Raw genomic sequence first — 13,899 nt, 5'->3', positions numbered from 1 at the left:
CCAAAGATCCAATTACTGACAGGATTTAGGGCTCAAATTCAAGTCTATCTGGCATAGAAACCTGTCCTCTCCATGTCACCAAGCAGGGCTCTTCCAGATGCCTTAATCCACTCACCAGTGCCAGACTGAACCATACAGGAGCGTGGCACAAAAAAAAAAAAATCAGCAGTACTGATTTTATCTTTTTTAAAAATTTGGATATTTTTAATCATAATTTTTGCATTCATTTTGATTTTTGAACTATTGCCTTAAAGTATTATTTACCTCAACTGAAGGAACCTTGCTGGCAGAATCAGTTTCAGCAGAAAAAGAGAAAGTGGTTTAACAGTTGATATTCTTCCCAGTGCATTTCTTTGATCTGATACTGCCCCTGAACAGCACTCACCAACAAGGTGAGTGAAAGGGGAAAATGCTGAGTCAGTCATGACTTTTGAAAATGCCTTTCTAGGGCAGTATGGCCACAACACAAACATTGATAACGCATCCTCTACTATAAGCAAGGCTCTGGAAGATTCTGAGTATCTCTGTTCTCTCGCAACTATACAGAAACTTATCAAGAGGACAAAGAAGGCGATGGCTCCAGTTTTCTTGGATGGCTTTTGGAGGCCTGGACCACCAACACTACTCTCTAATCCTGGCAAGGAAAATTGTTAGTTGTTAAAGTTTAACGTTTCTTATACCTAATAGATAAATTTTAGGTAAAATGTGACACAGTTATATTTTATAACATGTTCTATTTATAATAATTTACTTTAAGGGCCTCCCTGGTGGCACACTGGTTGAGAGTCCGCCTGCCGATGCAGGGGACACGGGTTCGTGCCCCTGTCCGGGAGGATCCCACATGCCGCGGAGCGGCTGGGCCCGTGAGCCATGGCCGTTGGGCCTGCGCGTCCGGAGCCTGTGCTCCGCAGTGGGAGAGAGAGGCCACAACAGTCAGAGGCCCGCGTACCGCAAAAAAAAAAAAAAAAAAAATGTAGTTTCTAGTTAGATACTTTGGCAAAAAGTACAGATTCTCAAATGCAATCACCTATCCACAGGAGCCTATATAGCTCATGCTGACTTTCCATTGTTTAACAAATATTGTGCTAGTTACCTCCTAAGTGGTATGTAGAAAACTTTGAAAGACTCCTTTAAGATTATAATTCTTACCATTAAAAGTAATGGCAGAGTAACTTAGATCAACTCACCCGTTCATAATAATTATAAACTCGAGACAAAATATTAAAGGTACCAGAGAGCAATCAAAGCAGGCAGAAATTAGAAGGGATATGAGCCTCGAAGGAAAAAACAAACTACGTATATGAAACATGCATTTATACACCTTTTCCCTGAAGAGTATCCCCCAGTTCGTGAAGCACAAGAGAAACAGAAAGCAAGCAGAGAATGCAAGTCTTACTGAGCTAAAGAGTCAAAGGTGTCTAGAATTGTCAAAGTAGCTGAAATTTGAGGAGGAGAAATCCTGGAAAAAACAGAACCACAGAGGAGGTAGCCCGAAAATATGTAATATAACTCCACAACAAGATGATATTTAGGAACACAATGGAAAGCAAGAGCTGGAAGGCTGAAAAGCTGAGCATGGTTCCAGGGAGTCAGAGGTTTTACTTTAAATCCTACCAAATTAGAGGGGCTTGGGATACACCCCAGAATATGGTAAAAACCTCACGCTTTTCACTGAACCCACTGAGGGGTCATACCTTGGGAGTAAGGATTATATCTAAAGCCCAAGTCTAGACCAAGACGCACCACCAGACTAAGAGCAAAACAGACCCCCCCATAGCACAGCCCAAATAGCATCAAGGTGCTCTGCCAGTAACATTCTTTAGTAGAAGATAAAGTTTAAAATGCATCACTCACAATGTCCAGAAAACAATAAAAACTACCATAAACATGAAGTAAAGGGAAACTGTACCCACAGTCGAGTTAAAGAGCTGTTTATGGAAACATGTCCAAAGACAACCCAGATGTTAAAGAACTGGCAAACAAGGACTTTAAATAACTATGATAAATGCGTCCTTAAAAATACACATTTTGTGAATTTTACAAATCATAACCTCACCCACCCCCAACATTCTAGTGAACTTGAGTTGCCCACGATTTTTAATCAAAGTGGGATTTGGAATGGTTTATATTTGAAAGCCTGAGAAAACAACATGAAAGTGATTAATGACAGCCAAATTTAATTATATATTTACACCTCCCAGTAGGACAAGCGAGAGAATGAAATACCTTATCTCTCTGTAGTGAGAGGGCTTTATTAAGATATGACAACAACTATTTAGGAGCAATAATTGAGTTTTATGCAAGATTACACCGTTTCTCCTTGTCTGGCTCCCAATCTAATCACAGACTGATAGAGTCCTTAGACTCTTAACAGTTAGAAAAAACAGTTGAGCTGTGTACAAAACTAACCTTTAAAAGTACTTATCCTCATCTGTCAATGTGATCTTATCAAGGATTTCTATAACTTCCATAAACAACCATTATAATTTAGCTGAATCAATAACATTATGCTCTTTAAAGAGATAGTCAGATACCTTCTACTTTAAAACATTTTTCATTAACTCCTACCCATCCACCCCAGTAAAAAAAAATTGGCCTCAGCTTTCTTTTCCTAATCCACTAAGCAATCTCACGGATAAAAAGACAATCATATGTCCTGCATACCTGATGTAATTTTTATAAACCTTCTAAGTGTTCTAATATTTCTTACCATTTTGTGAAAACAGTATTTACTGAGCAAGCTGGAGTAACTTCTTTCCCCAGAGAAAAAAAGCAAAGCTGGTGAAGATATACTGAAAGGTCTGCTAAATAAATGGTACTTTTACTTAAATTTTTCTTAATGTTCTGTGGAGGTTGGCTGGCATGGCACTGTAGGACGACTGATTTGGCTTCCCTGATATTGTTCTTGCTTTTCCTGTGTCCACTTATGTAGACACTGATACTCCTGAAGATGCTAACATTACTTTTATTGAAGGAGAGAAACATTCTCTTTTTACAAGGTTTGTTGTTCACATCGGTCTCCCGAAAAGATGGCCTTGCCCATTTTATTCCCTTACTCTCCTTTTCTCTAGAAGCTTGTTTCCCTCACAACAGGGTTGGAAGACATCTGAGGGATGTCCAGGACTAAATCCAGAACTATATCCATAAGCAACCCACCCCATCAATAATTAACAAGTATCCAGGGACAGAATTCAGGCAGCTCCATTTCTGTCAATCACAAAGTGAGTTCCCTGTTTCCCAGCAATGCTTCTTCCAAAAACTAGGGTCCACTTTGTCTCTCTCACCTTGGTTGCAGAGTCTGAGACTAACAGCTCACAAATCTGTTTTCTCCCCGAAATGTCCCTTAGTGTCCATTCCTGGTAAGTGCTCAGAGATTGGTCTCCTCTACAGCCCTCGTTCCCCATGTCAGACCACAAATATGTAGGCCAACACTTAGAACGTATTTGAAATTCTCCCTGCATAAGTCACCAAGTTGAATTATCTCTAAATAGAACTAAATTGCCTCTCTGTGTAGTACTACCATCCTGAATGCTACATGAAGCCAACAAAATTCTCAGAGGAAAGGACAGTTTCTACTTATTTAAGACAAACAGATTTAAAGACATGTGAGTGATATCTACTGAGCACTTTTGGTTCAAGAAACATATCGTTGAGCGCTAGTTACATACCAGGCACTGTACTAGACATTAACTGTGCAAAAGCACACAAGACCAGGACTTCACACTCTAGTGGGAGAAACCAACACATCAACAAATGATCATAGTATAATGGGTTAACTACCACGAGAGAGATAAATAATAGAATAAAGCAGGTAACTAAGATGCCAAACCAGATGCCAAAGAGATTAACAAGATTTCAGTGGCCAATTCTAAGGTACCAAGTTCCTTTCCTTATTATCTCCAGTTGTGTTTCCATTCTTAGAGGAGACTACATCACATGTTTTTGGTTGGATTTTTTTTCCCAGCTAGAAAAACTAAGTGAACAGCCCATAATCAGTTACATAAAAAATTTCACTTCCAGTGTTATATTTATTCCAATCCAAACAACCTATTGTTAAGCTTTACTGTCATCACAGCTTAAAATATTTTCACTTTGGTGAAGAAAATTTTTTCTGACTTGGAAAATTCTTGTTCATAACATTAAAGAACTTAGATCCTGTTGTCAGAATAGACTTGATTGGAAAAATGTCATTATCATAGTTATGGTTTTCAGTTAAATATCCAGAAAAGAAACAAACCCATGTTGGATAAACTCACTTCAAATGCTTATCAAGGGCTTCCCTGGTGGCACAGTGGTTAAGAATCTGCCTGCCAATGCAGGGGACACAGGTTTGAGCCCTGTGTCCGGGAAGATCACACATTCCGCGGAGCAACTAAGCCCGTGCGCCACAACTACTGAGCCTGCGCTCTAGAGCCCGCGAGCCACAACTACTGAGCCTACATGCTACCACTACTGAAGCCCACGTGCTACAACTACTGAAGCCCACGTGCCTAGAGCCTGTGCTCCACAAGAGAAGCCCCCACACCGCAACGAAGAGTAGCCCCCGCTCGCCACAACTAGAGAAAGCCTGTGCACAGCAACGAAGACCCAATGCAGCCCAAAATTAATTAATTAATTAATTAATTTTTTAAAAAATGCTTAGCAAGCAAATACTTCTACCAAAGCAAAGAACAAATATATCCCATAAAAGTGTTAAAGAAGATAAATGTTATATTGCCAAATCTTATTTTCCATTAAAGAAATAGAATGGAAATATGTTCCTATCAAAAATTTTCAATTGAGGTTGAAGAGGGAAAAAAATTATCCACAGGCAACCTAGAGAAGCAATTTATGAGATTACCTCACAGGTTTCCTCAAGCAAAAAGTATGGCTACACTAGAGAATGATCAGAGAGAAAGAAAAGAAATGCTCCTGAGGACTAGTCTAAACCCCCAGTCCTATCTACTCCTCATCCTTATTCTTTTAAACCTATATAATGACGTTCAGCCACAGCCCCTGCTCCCCACCCCATCCCTACAAGCATGTGTGCATCTTCTCTCACAGTCTCTCTTTCAGAATTGATTTTTTATATTAGATAAAAGTTTCACATGGCTTTACTTAGTATTTCATATAGTATTTACTTACAGTAGGCAGAATTAAAGTTAGCATCTATTTGGTTTGACTTTAAAACAAGATCACAGCTAACACGTTGAGAAGCGATTCTGAGGCTTTGCCTTAAACTGAAAATGTAAAAGAATGTACTCACTACATTTAACTAGCTACTCACTGAAAGTCTTTTTCATGATGAAAAAGATAAGACAGTAAGTTCTTATTAACCATTTATCTGACATCCACATCCTCATCCCCCACAAAAACTACATCAGAAAAGTTAGAGAACCAGTAACATTTCACAGAAGTATTAAAAACAGAGCAGTATTATGAAATCTTGTCCAATTTCCTATTGAGGAAAAATAAAATACATAAAGAAGGAAAAAACAGAGAAAAACTTACTTGCAGTACCCTGTACCATTGTGGTAGGTAACACACATTCCTTCATTTACACAGGGCTCATAGCCGTCCCGACATTGCAATGCTAAAAACAAAAACAAATACACGTTAGAAATAAGTCACTAGTCATAACCCTCAGACATCAGAGAAACAGCATCCAATCTGGGTCAACATTCATTCCCATATCCAACTTGATTTAGGTTTCCCTTTAGAGTTTTAATCATCTTTTTATCTTTTGGCTCCTGCAGTCATAGAAGTACAGAAGCTCATCCCAAGAGTCTCTTCCCATGATAACTGTTCTGTGGTCCGGAATGATACTCTTAATTCTCTGTGCCTCTATCTCTCTGGCTGTTACATCCCTATTTCCCAATGATACTAAGAAAATTAAAGCTATACTATCCATGATATGCCATGAGCATCTTGGGATTTGGATACTTCAGATGAGCAATGTAAGGATTCATCAATGAATATTTAGGAAGACCTGGGTAGATACTAGGTCACCATGATATTAATGAATTACTTAAGCCTCAGGTGAAGTTTCAAAACAGGCCACTTCAAGAAATAATCAGAAACATCAATAATATTCATTTAACAAACTGTATTTGAGAGCCTAGTGTGTACCAGACACTACATTAGGATCCAGAGGAAAAAGGGGAAATGGAATTCATAGAGAAATGAATAAAACATAATCTCTAACTTTAAGGGGCTCACACAAAGATGGGGAGTAGACTATAAATAGAGATTGTAGAGGAGGGGGGATTAAAGCAAAAAAATGAGAAGTTAATTTTATATCTACAAATAAAACAATAATTCTCAAATTCTTGAACCCTAGTCCCTTTAATAAAAAGGTACTTCATCATCTTAATCCCTCCCAAAAGCAGACTACCCAGAAATAAACAGCAATAGTAGAAACTTTCATTGATTTCAGCCAGAAGAGGAGGAAGGCCACCCAAAGCCTCGTTTGCTGGATAATTACAGTACCTTGATTGTTTAGCTTTTAGAGTTGGCATTTTCATCACCAAAATGCTTATCAAGAATACTAATAACAAGTGGAAGGGCAAGACAGAAAGAAAACTTGTCAAACAATAAAAATCAAAATTGAAGTCCATGAACTTTTTCTGGAAGATTATTAAGATCTTCATCTCCTAGGATGGTTCGTGTATAAATACCTGAAAGCAAAACCGAGAAGTCTCCACTTTTGAGTTTCCTCTGTGAGTACCACTCTATGAATAAACTGCAATATCAGAGGCTCTAGGTCTGCCCTTCCGGGGCATTAAAACCAGCTTCTTCTCACAGCAGGGCCCAGGCACAAGCTGGATGTTAGAACAGCTCCTCCATTAACAACTACTGCATAAGAGCCTTCTATTTGCCCAGTACTGTTATCAAGTGATGAAACCCTTTGAGAATGTTTACAAAAATCTCAGCTCTTAAGATAATAATATTTTTAAAAACTAGTGATAACAAAAGCAGCTAACACATAGCACTTACTAAATACCAGGTATTGTTCTAAGCCCTTTACACAGACTAATTCAGTCTTCCCAACAACCCTATGAAGTAGTTAATTTCATTAAACCCATCCTACAGAAAGGATAAGTGACCCGCCTATTGTCACAACAGTGAGTGAAAGAACCAGAATTTGAACCTAGGGAGTCTGGATCTCATGAGAGAGTCTGTGCTCTTAACTACAGTAATACACTGCTTCCCACCATCTGACATTTTTCTTCTCAAGATGGGCAAAATAGGTATTATTATACCCACATATTAGAAAGTGAAGGCCAAGGAGGTTAAGAGGCCTCCTCATGGGGCATTCCTCCATAGCACTAGCTGTGACACTGCTGGGCCTTACCGAGTCCAGCCCCGTCTCCATGACAGCTATTGGTATCACACAAGCAGTCACTAGGCTGCAGCCTGCGCAGGCATATTCAGGAAGAGGGTCATCTTGTTGTCCATATCCCACTTCCCTGTAGGGCTCAAATGCTCCCTCTTCCCACACTGATAAGCCCAATGCAACAACTATAATTAAAACAGTTAATGTCAGGTTATTTCCTCCATACCAAAGTTCTCAAACTGATTTTTTTATTCTCTTTAGACACTTTTATTAGTTTCAATGAGAACTTCCTGACTTTTTTTCTATTTGCTTTTTTCTTTAAATAGGAAAGGAATGTCCCGCAGGCCCAGAGCAAGCCACAGCTCTGGCCTCCCCCTGCAGGAATCCTGGGGCAGTGGAGGGAGTCAGGAGTCCTGAAACCCTGGATCTACCACAAACTAGCTGCACTACTGCAAGAAAAGCACAACCTCATGGGGGCTCAATTTCCCAACCTGTAAACCAAACTGGGGTAAACTAAATGCTGCTGAAGGATCCCCTGTGATCCAACAGTGACAACTCCCTCATTAAAAGTAGATGAATGGCATGCCTGGTACCTAGAGAAATCTATCCAGAAGGACAAAAGAAGCCAGCCACCCATGACTCAGAAAGCCATGGGTGCAAAAAAAAAAAAAATCACAGTCTGTTCCTATTAAGCATCTCGGAAAATCATTACAGTGACAGGTGCAGAGAAATACAAACAACCTAAAGTCAATATGTGGCAATCAATCTAGAAAATAACTTCACAGCCTAGCCTTCGTGAACCAATCAAATTCAGGGACCAAAAAGGAGGTAGGCTCACAAGGCTAATAATTAATGCCGTTTGGCTAATCCGTAGGATCATGCTACCTTGAACCTTTAACATTTACTAAGCCACGGTTCTCAAACTTTAGTGTGTGTCAGAATCATCTGGAGGGCTTGTTAAAACACAGATTGCTGGACTCCACCCCCCGCCACCCCGGTTTCTGAGTGAGTCAGTCTAAAGGGGGCCTGGGAATGTGCATACCTAACAAGTTCCCAGGTGATGCTGATGCTGTGACTCTGAGGAGCCACACTTGGACACAACTCCTGTACTAAGGCACGGTGGTCCACTTTAAGGAATCCCCTGAGACTACATAATCCACCAGAAGCCCTGGATGATGTAGACGACAATGTATTGCCTGGAAGAATAACAGCAACGACAACCAAGTAAAATTTGAGACTCACAACTTTGCTCAGAGGCTATTTCTAAATGAATACTGTAATTATTTGTCATAAATATAGAAGTTAAAACTTTGATAACTAAAAACCATGACAGTGAGCCTGGGAAAGATCTCATTTCAAAACTCAATTTACTTTTTTCCCAACGTAAAACACTTCAATTTAACAATAAAATTAAAAGCAGCTTTATATTTGTAAAGTAAAAAAAGTTCCATCATATCAGTTAGACATTAAACTGATGTTTTAATAGACTCAGAGAAACCGGTCACTCACAAAAGGAGTGACTTTTTCCCGAATTTTCATCTAAGCTACAGAGGTTACTCAATAAATGCTGGCTGACGAATATCAGTCTCATATATGTACGTGCCCCCTGCCCCCAAAAAGGGCAAAAACAAAAAGAAGCAGTGGATTCCAATTTCATCACTCCATCACTTGGCAATGTGACACAATATCTAGAATATTTCCAATTTTCACACATTTTCTCTACTGCATATTTGGGGACTAGTCTTCCAATACTCAGAAATATACTTACAGATGGAATTCCCCAGAGGTCCAGGGGTTAGCACTCCACACTTTCACTGCCGAGGGCACGGGTTCAATCCCTGGTCGGGAAACTAAGATCCCACAAGCCTCAGGGAGCAGCCAAATTCATTAAAAAAAAAGTACTTACAGAGCATCTACTATGTGAGGTGCAGGCCCTGATGTCAGGGAAACCATGGTTAACATAATAAAGTCCCTGTCCTCATGAACCTTATTTCTACTAGGGAAAGACAGATAATGAATAAGTAAATTTATTTATTATCTCACAGCGGTAAGTGATAGATTCTATTGGAAACAGAACCCAGTTATGGGATACAACGTAATCAGGAAGGCTGGAGGTGTAGGGACCTACTTTAGATAAAGTGACTAGGAAAGGCCTCTCTCAGGTGGTTTCCTTTGAGCTAAGACTTAAACGAACAAGAATCATGAAGATATAGGGAAACAGTGATCCCAAGCAGAGGAAACAGCAAGCGTAAAGGCCTGGAGAGGGAATGAGACTGGTATTCCATGTCTGTATGGCTAGAAATTATTAAACAACAGGGAGGGTAATAGGAAACAGCAAGGAAGGCAGGCAGGGGTCAGATTACGGCTTCTACTCTAAAGGTGAGCATGAACTACTGGGCTGCTCTAAGCAAGGAAGGCAACACAACCAGATCTGTGTTTGAAAAAAGTCAAGACTGTTAAATGTTCCAGTGTGTGGAGGCTTTTCTTCCTTTCTTATATAAGCTTATGAAAGTCACCCCATTTTAGACTAGGCCAAAGCCACTCATTTTCTCAGCTCCCCCGCAAATGGTAAGGACTTTATTCTAATCCCATCTAACCTCCCAGAATGACAATGTTACAAGGGTCAGTCCACCACTCGCTAATCTGCAGTGGCTTTCAGTTCTTACTCAGTTTTCAGAACTTATTCTCAGCTTGGCTTCAGAAGAACCAGTTGAGAGGTGGATGCAGTACCTTCGGTAGGTACAGAGCCAAGCTTGGCACTTTTTCTTCCAGGGACGAGTCATTCCTTCCTTCTTCCAGTCGAAGCCCTCACCCTGGCCTTCAAGATCGCAGCCTACATTATGCACCCAGCATTTCACCTCGAACCGCTTTGAATGCAGCCTCTTGCTTGAACAGACCATTGTGAACTCAGTTCCTTGCCTCCACTAGTATCTCAGCTTCCTCTGATTGCCACTTCCCCTTTACTATCTAAATTCTGCTCCTTCCTCCCAGGCCCAGCTCACCTTCTGCCTGGCCCACAAAGCTTCCCCTGGATGGTTCTGTCCTCACAGGCCAACCCCTACCCTTGTAACACTCATAACTCACAATTTAGCATTTAATTCTGTGCTGTCTCCTAACTCTCTCTGCTTTTACACTTTTAAGTTCCTAGATGATAGAAACCATTTCTTCTCTTCTGTATATTTGAGGCAATATAGTTTAGTGATTGAAAGCATAAATGCTGAAATCAGGATCTCAGTTGGAATTCCAGCCCCACCGTTTACTGTCTATCTCTGTATCCTCTTTGTACTTTCATTTCTTCATGTACAAAATAATCTCTCTCAGAGCCCTGGCAAGAATGAACCAAATTAATACATTTAAAGAGCCTAGAACAATGCCTGACACATAGTAAGAGCTCAAAAAAGGACTGCTCACATAGTAGGTACTTAAATTCTTTGTAATTGATTCCATGATAAATGGTGGCTTTAGAGGAACTTGTTATATCAATCAAACCCCAGTTTAACAAACTGAGAAATCTGGAAAAATAGAAGAGCCCTAAGCAATTTAGGACATATCAATAAATGGAATAAATTCTTCCCAGTTGCCACCAATAAAGGTCTAGTAAAAGATATCCTGAACTACTACAAAAAAAGTCACTCACTGCTCAAAAAAAAAAAAAGGTATAGCACTGCAAGCATAGGGCGAAGTGATTCATGAAAGGTAAATAACACTATATATGAGCAAAAATGTCATTCAGTGTTAACATGGTGCTTTTGCTACTTGTGGAACGACTACTCTGAGTATGGCCCTCTACCTAGCACTGCATGAAAAGCAAACAGGGACAAAACAAACAATTCCTATTCTCATGGTGCACACAATCTAGGGATGTTAGGAACAGGGACAGACAGAAAATGACCAACCCAAATGACTCTAAGATAAATAGGAGTAAAATAAAAATTGTTTTTACTGTATACCTTTAGCAGACCCTCTCAATATCAATTTCAGAATCACTCCAGAAAAAACCTTTAAGAAATACAACACAAACCTTTGTTGTTGAGCAGTGAGTATAACTCAGTCCAGACAAGGTTCTAGTAAAGTTTATCAGCCTCATTTGTATATAAATACTGCAAACAACAGAATAAACTGTCATTGATTTTTACCAGTTCCAGTGCCTAAGGAATTTGCCCATTTAGGGACAGGCCCAAGATCTCCAGACTTAATGGAATTGTCCTTAAAACTTCCTCTAGGCATTTACCTAGGTTTTCCAGGGCTTTTCAGTATCATGCCAGCTACATATCACTGGTTTAAAAGACTCCCTTTGTTTTAGGAATCTCTAACATGAGTAATTAAGTCTGCACCCCAGCCGGTGTAATCTGAGCAGCCTTCAAACGTGTTTCACTTGTTGCATTAACATGTAATCGTTTTAAATTGGCATTACTTTTTGCTTTGCAGCCTCTTCAAATAAGCCTCTGTTGTCTATCTCACATGATTTTTTTCATATCCTGCTCCCTCTGTCTGCAGGATGGCATCTGTTTGCGCTTTTACGTCCCCTGATGACTCAAAAGACATTTTAATGCCTTGAATGGCTGGGGTTCCTAAAATATGTGAAGAGGAGGCATAGAGGGCCCCTTTAATCTTCTTTTCAACGTTTATGCAAATTTCAAGTAGCAGCGTTTGAGAAAGATGAAGTCTGAGTTTATGCCCTAGGACCTTGGCTGTGGCCTGCTGCTATTGCTTCAGGCACATGGTGCTGGAAGAGGCTCAGTAAAATGAACAAAGCAGAGTTTTCTAAAATGACTGCTTGCATTATTACCAAAAATAGGAGAATTGAGGGCAGACAGGGAGACATCAGGGATTTGCAATAAGTCTCGCAGCACCCTGCAATTTCAAACAACAAAGCTCTCGCTAAATTTTTTATTCCATTTTTTGGGATTAAGCCATGGGAAAAAAAAAAAAAATCCAAACAAACAGAAGAAGTGCAGAAGCTTCAAATCCCAAGTAGTACATTTAAAGAAAAACAAAATGGAGAAACATCTGTCTTCCTCCTTGAAATCTGCCTTGATGAAAAGGCACATAAATGAAACAAGGGAGATATTAATTTTATTTTCCTGATAGCGTTCCGAGGATTTCTATGCCCCTTAAAGGTATCGTCTAATAGAACATTTGTTTTCTACTTAAGAGATGATAATACCAGATCCACAGAAATTAAGGCTTAAGCTATAAGATTCATAGCAAAATATTACTACTTTTCAAAAGCAGGAATGCCTTGATTTAAGAAAATATAACCAACAAAAAACTGAATTTACAAATAACATAAGGGTATTTTTTTAATTATTAATAGCATTTTTAGTTTTATAAAGATATTCATCCCAGTGAGTTGGTGAATCCATAGTAATCTTTCATTTTAAAAATTCCAATTTTTGTCCTATTTTATAATGTTGGATTTATTGCAAAAAACAAAATTTGGCACATTTGCTGTACTATGTTAACATATATTATGCACTGTGTTTTTTTCTTTTTCTTTTATTTTGCTGTATTTTTAAAGACTGCAGAAAAAATTTACTTATGAGTTAAATTTTAATTTCTTAGTTTGGGGATGAAAATGGACTTCCTCTTCCATATGAAATGCAAGATATGAAAAATACACATATACTTATAAATCACGTGACCAATTTGTTAATAATCATCTCTACACACACATTCTTCCACCTGGAAAATACTTCCCCTCCCTTTCTTCCTTCTCCATCTTGCTAACTCCTACTTATATTTCAATTCACGAATAAAGCATTACCTTCCTTAAGAAGCCCTCAGAGACCCTCCAGTCTGATTTACATGTCCCTCCTTGTACTCCCCTTACATCTTGGGCAGATGCATTATAAATACAGGCTCACCAATTTCTCTCTACCTCTGAGCACATTCCCTAAAGGCAGTGACCATGATTGGCTCATCTTTGTATAACCAGGACCTAGAACAGTGCCTGGAATGCAGCAGGTATACTCAATATTCATAAAATATTCAATGAACTAACTATCTCTAATTTTGACAAAACTCTTTAACAAACTCAACAATCGGTTTATGTGTTTAAAATATTCCAAGGCTCCAATTTTAATAAGCATGGGGATACCCAATGTGCCTAATAATTCTGATTTCATACTGTGTAAGGAGTAGAAAAGTAAAATATGGAGGAAAAAATGGTGCAAATTTCCTGGCCTTTAACAGGGATGAAAAGTTGAGAAAGTGGAACCATACTTTTTAATCTTCACAAACCTAAAACATCTTTGGAAGTTCCTATCTTAAAATTTGCATGAATAAAGAAACACCCTCCCCCGTGAATCTTAAGCCATGTGTATTATGGTAAGAATTGATTTAAATGGTTTGAACGGAAGCCAAATAATTTACTTTTAAATGGCAAATGCAGAAACCAGGCATAAAAATTCCAAGTGAATGCTAAGCTAAGATAGTATGCTTTTTTTTTTTTAAACATCTTTATTGGACTATAATTGCTTTACAACAGTGTGTTAGTTTCTGCTTTATAACAAAGTGAATCAGCTATACACATACATATATCCCCATATCTCTTCCCTCTTGCGTCTCCCTCCCTCCCACCC

At 39.0% G+C, this 13,899-nt stretch overlaps 1 protein-coding gene across 3 annotated transcripts in view; it reads right to left on the bottom strand.

Annotated features, from left to right (window-relative positions):
- NOTCH2 (notch receptor 2) overlaps positions 1 to 13,899 on the bottom strand; it is a 175,829-nt gene that overhangs the window by 116,020 nt on the left and 45,910 nt on the right. For all 3 annotated transcript variants that reach the window (XM_060139208.1, XM_060139210.1, XM_060139211.1), the window contains exon 2: positions 5,491 to 5,572. In XM_060139208.1, the coding sequence (XP_059995191.1) occupies positions 5,491 to 5,572 (82 nt within the window). The remainder of the gene's footprint in view (positions 1 to 5,490; positions 5,573 to 13,899) is intronic.

The sequence above is a fragment of the Lagenorhynchus albirostris genome, chromosome 2, assembly GCF_949774975.1.
Source record: "Lagenorhynchus albirostris chromosome 2, mLagAlb1.1, whole genome shotgun sequence".
Lineage (NCBI taxonomy): Eukaryota > Metazoa > Chordata > Mammalia > Artiodactyla > Delphinidae > Lagenorhynchus > Lagenorhynchus albirostris.
This window is presented reverse-complemented; position numbering and strand designations above follow the sequence as displayed.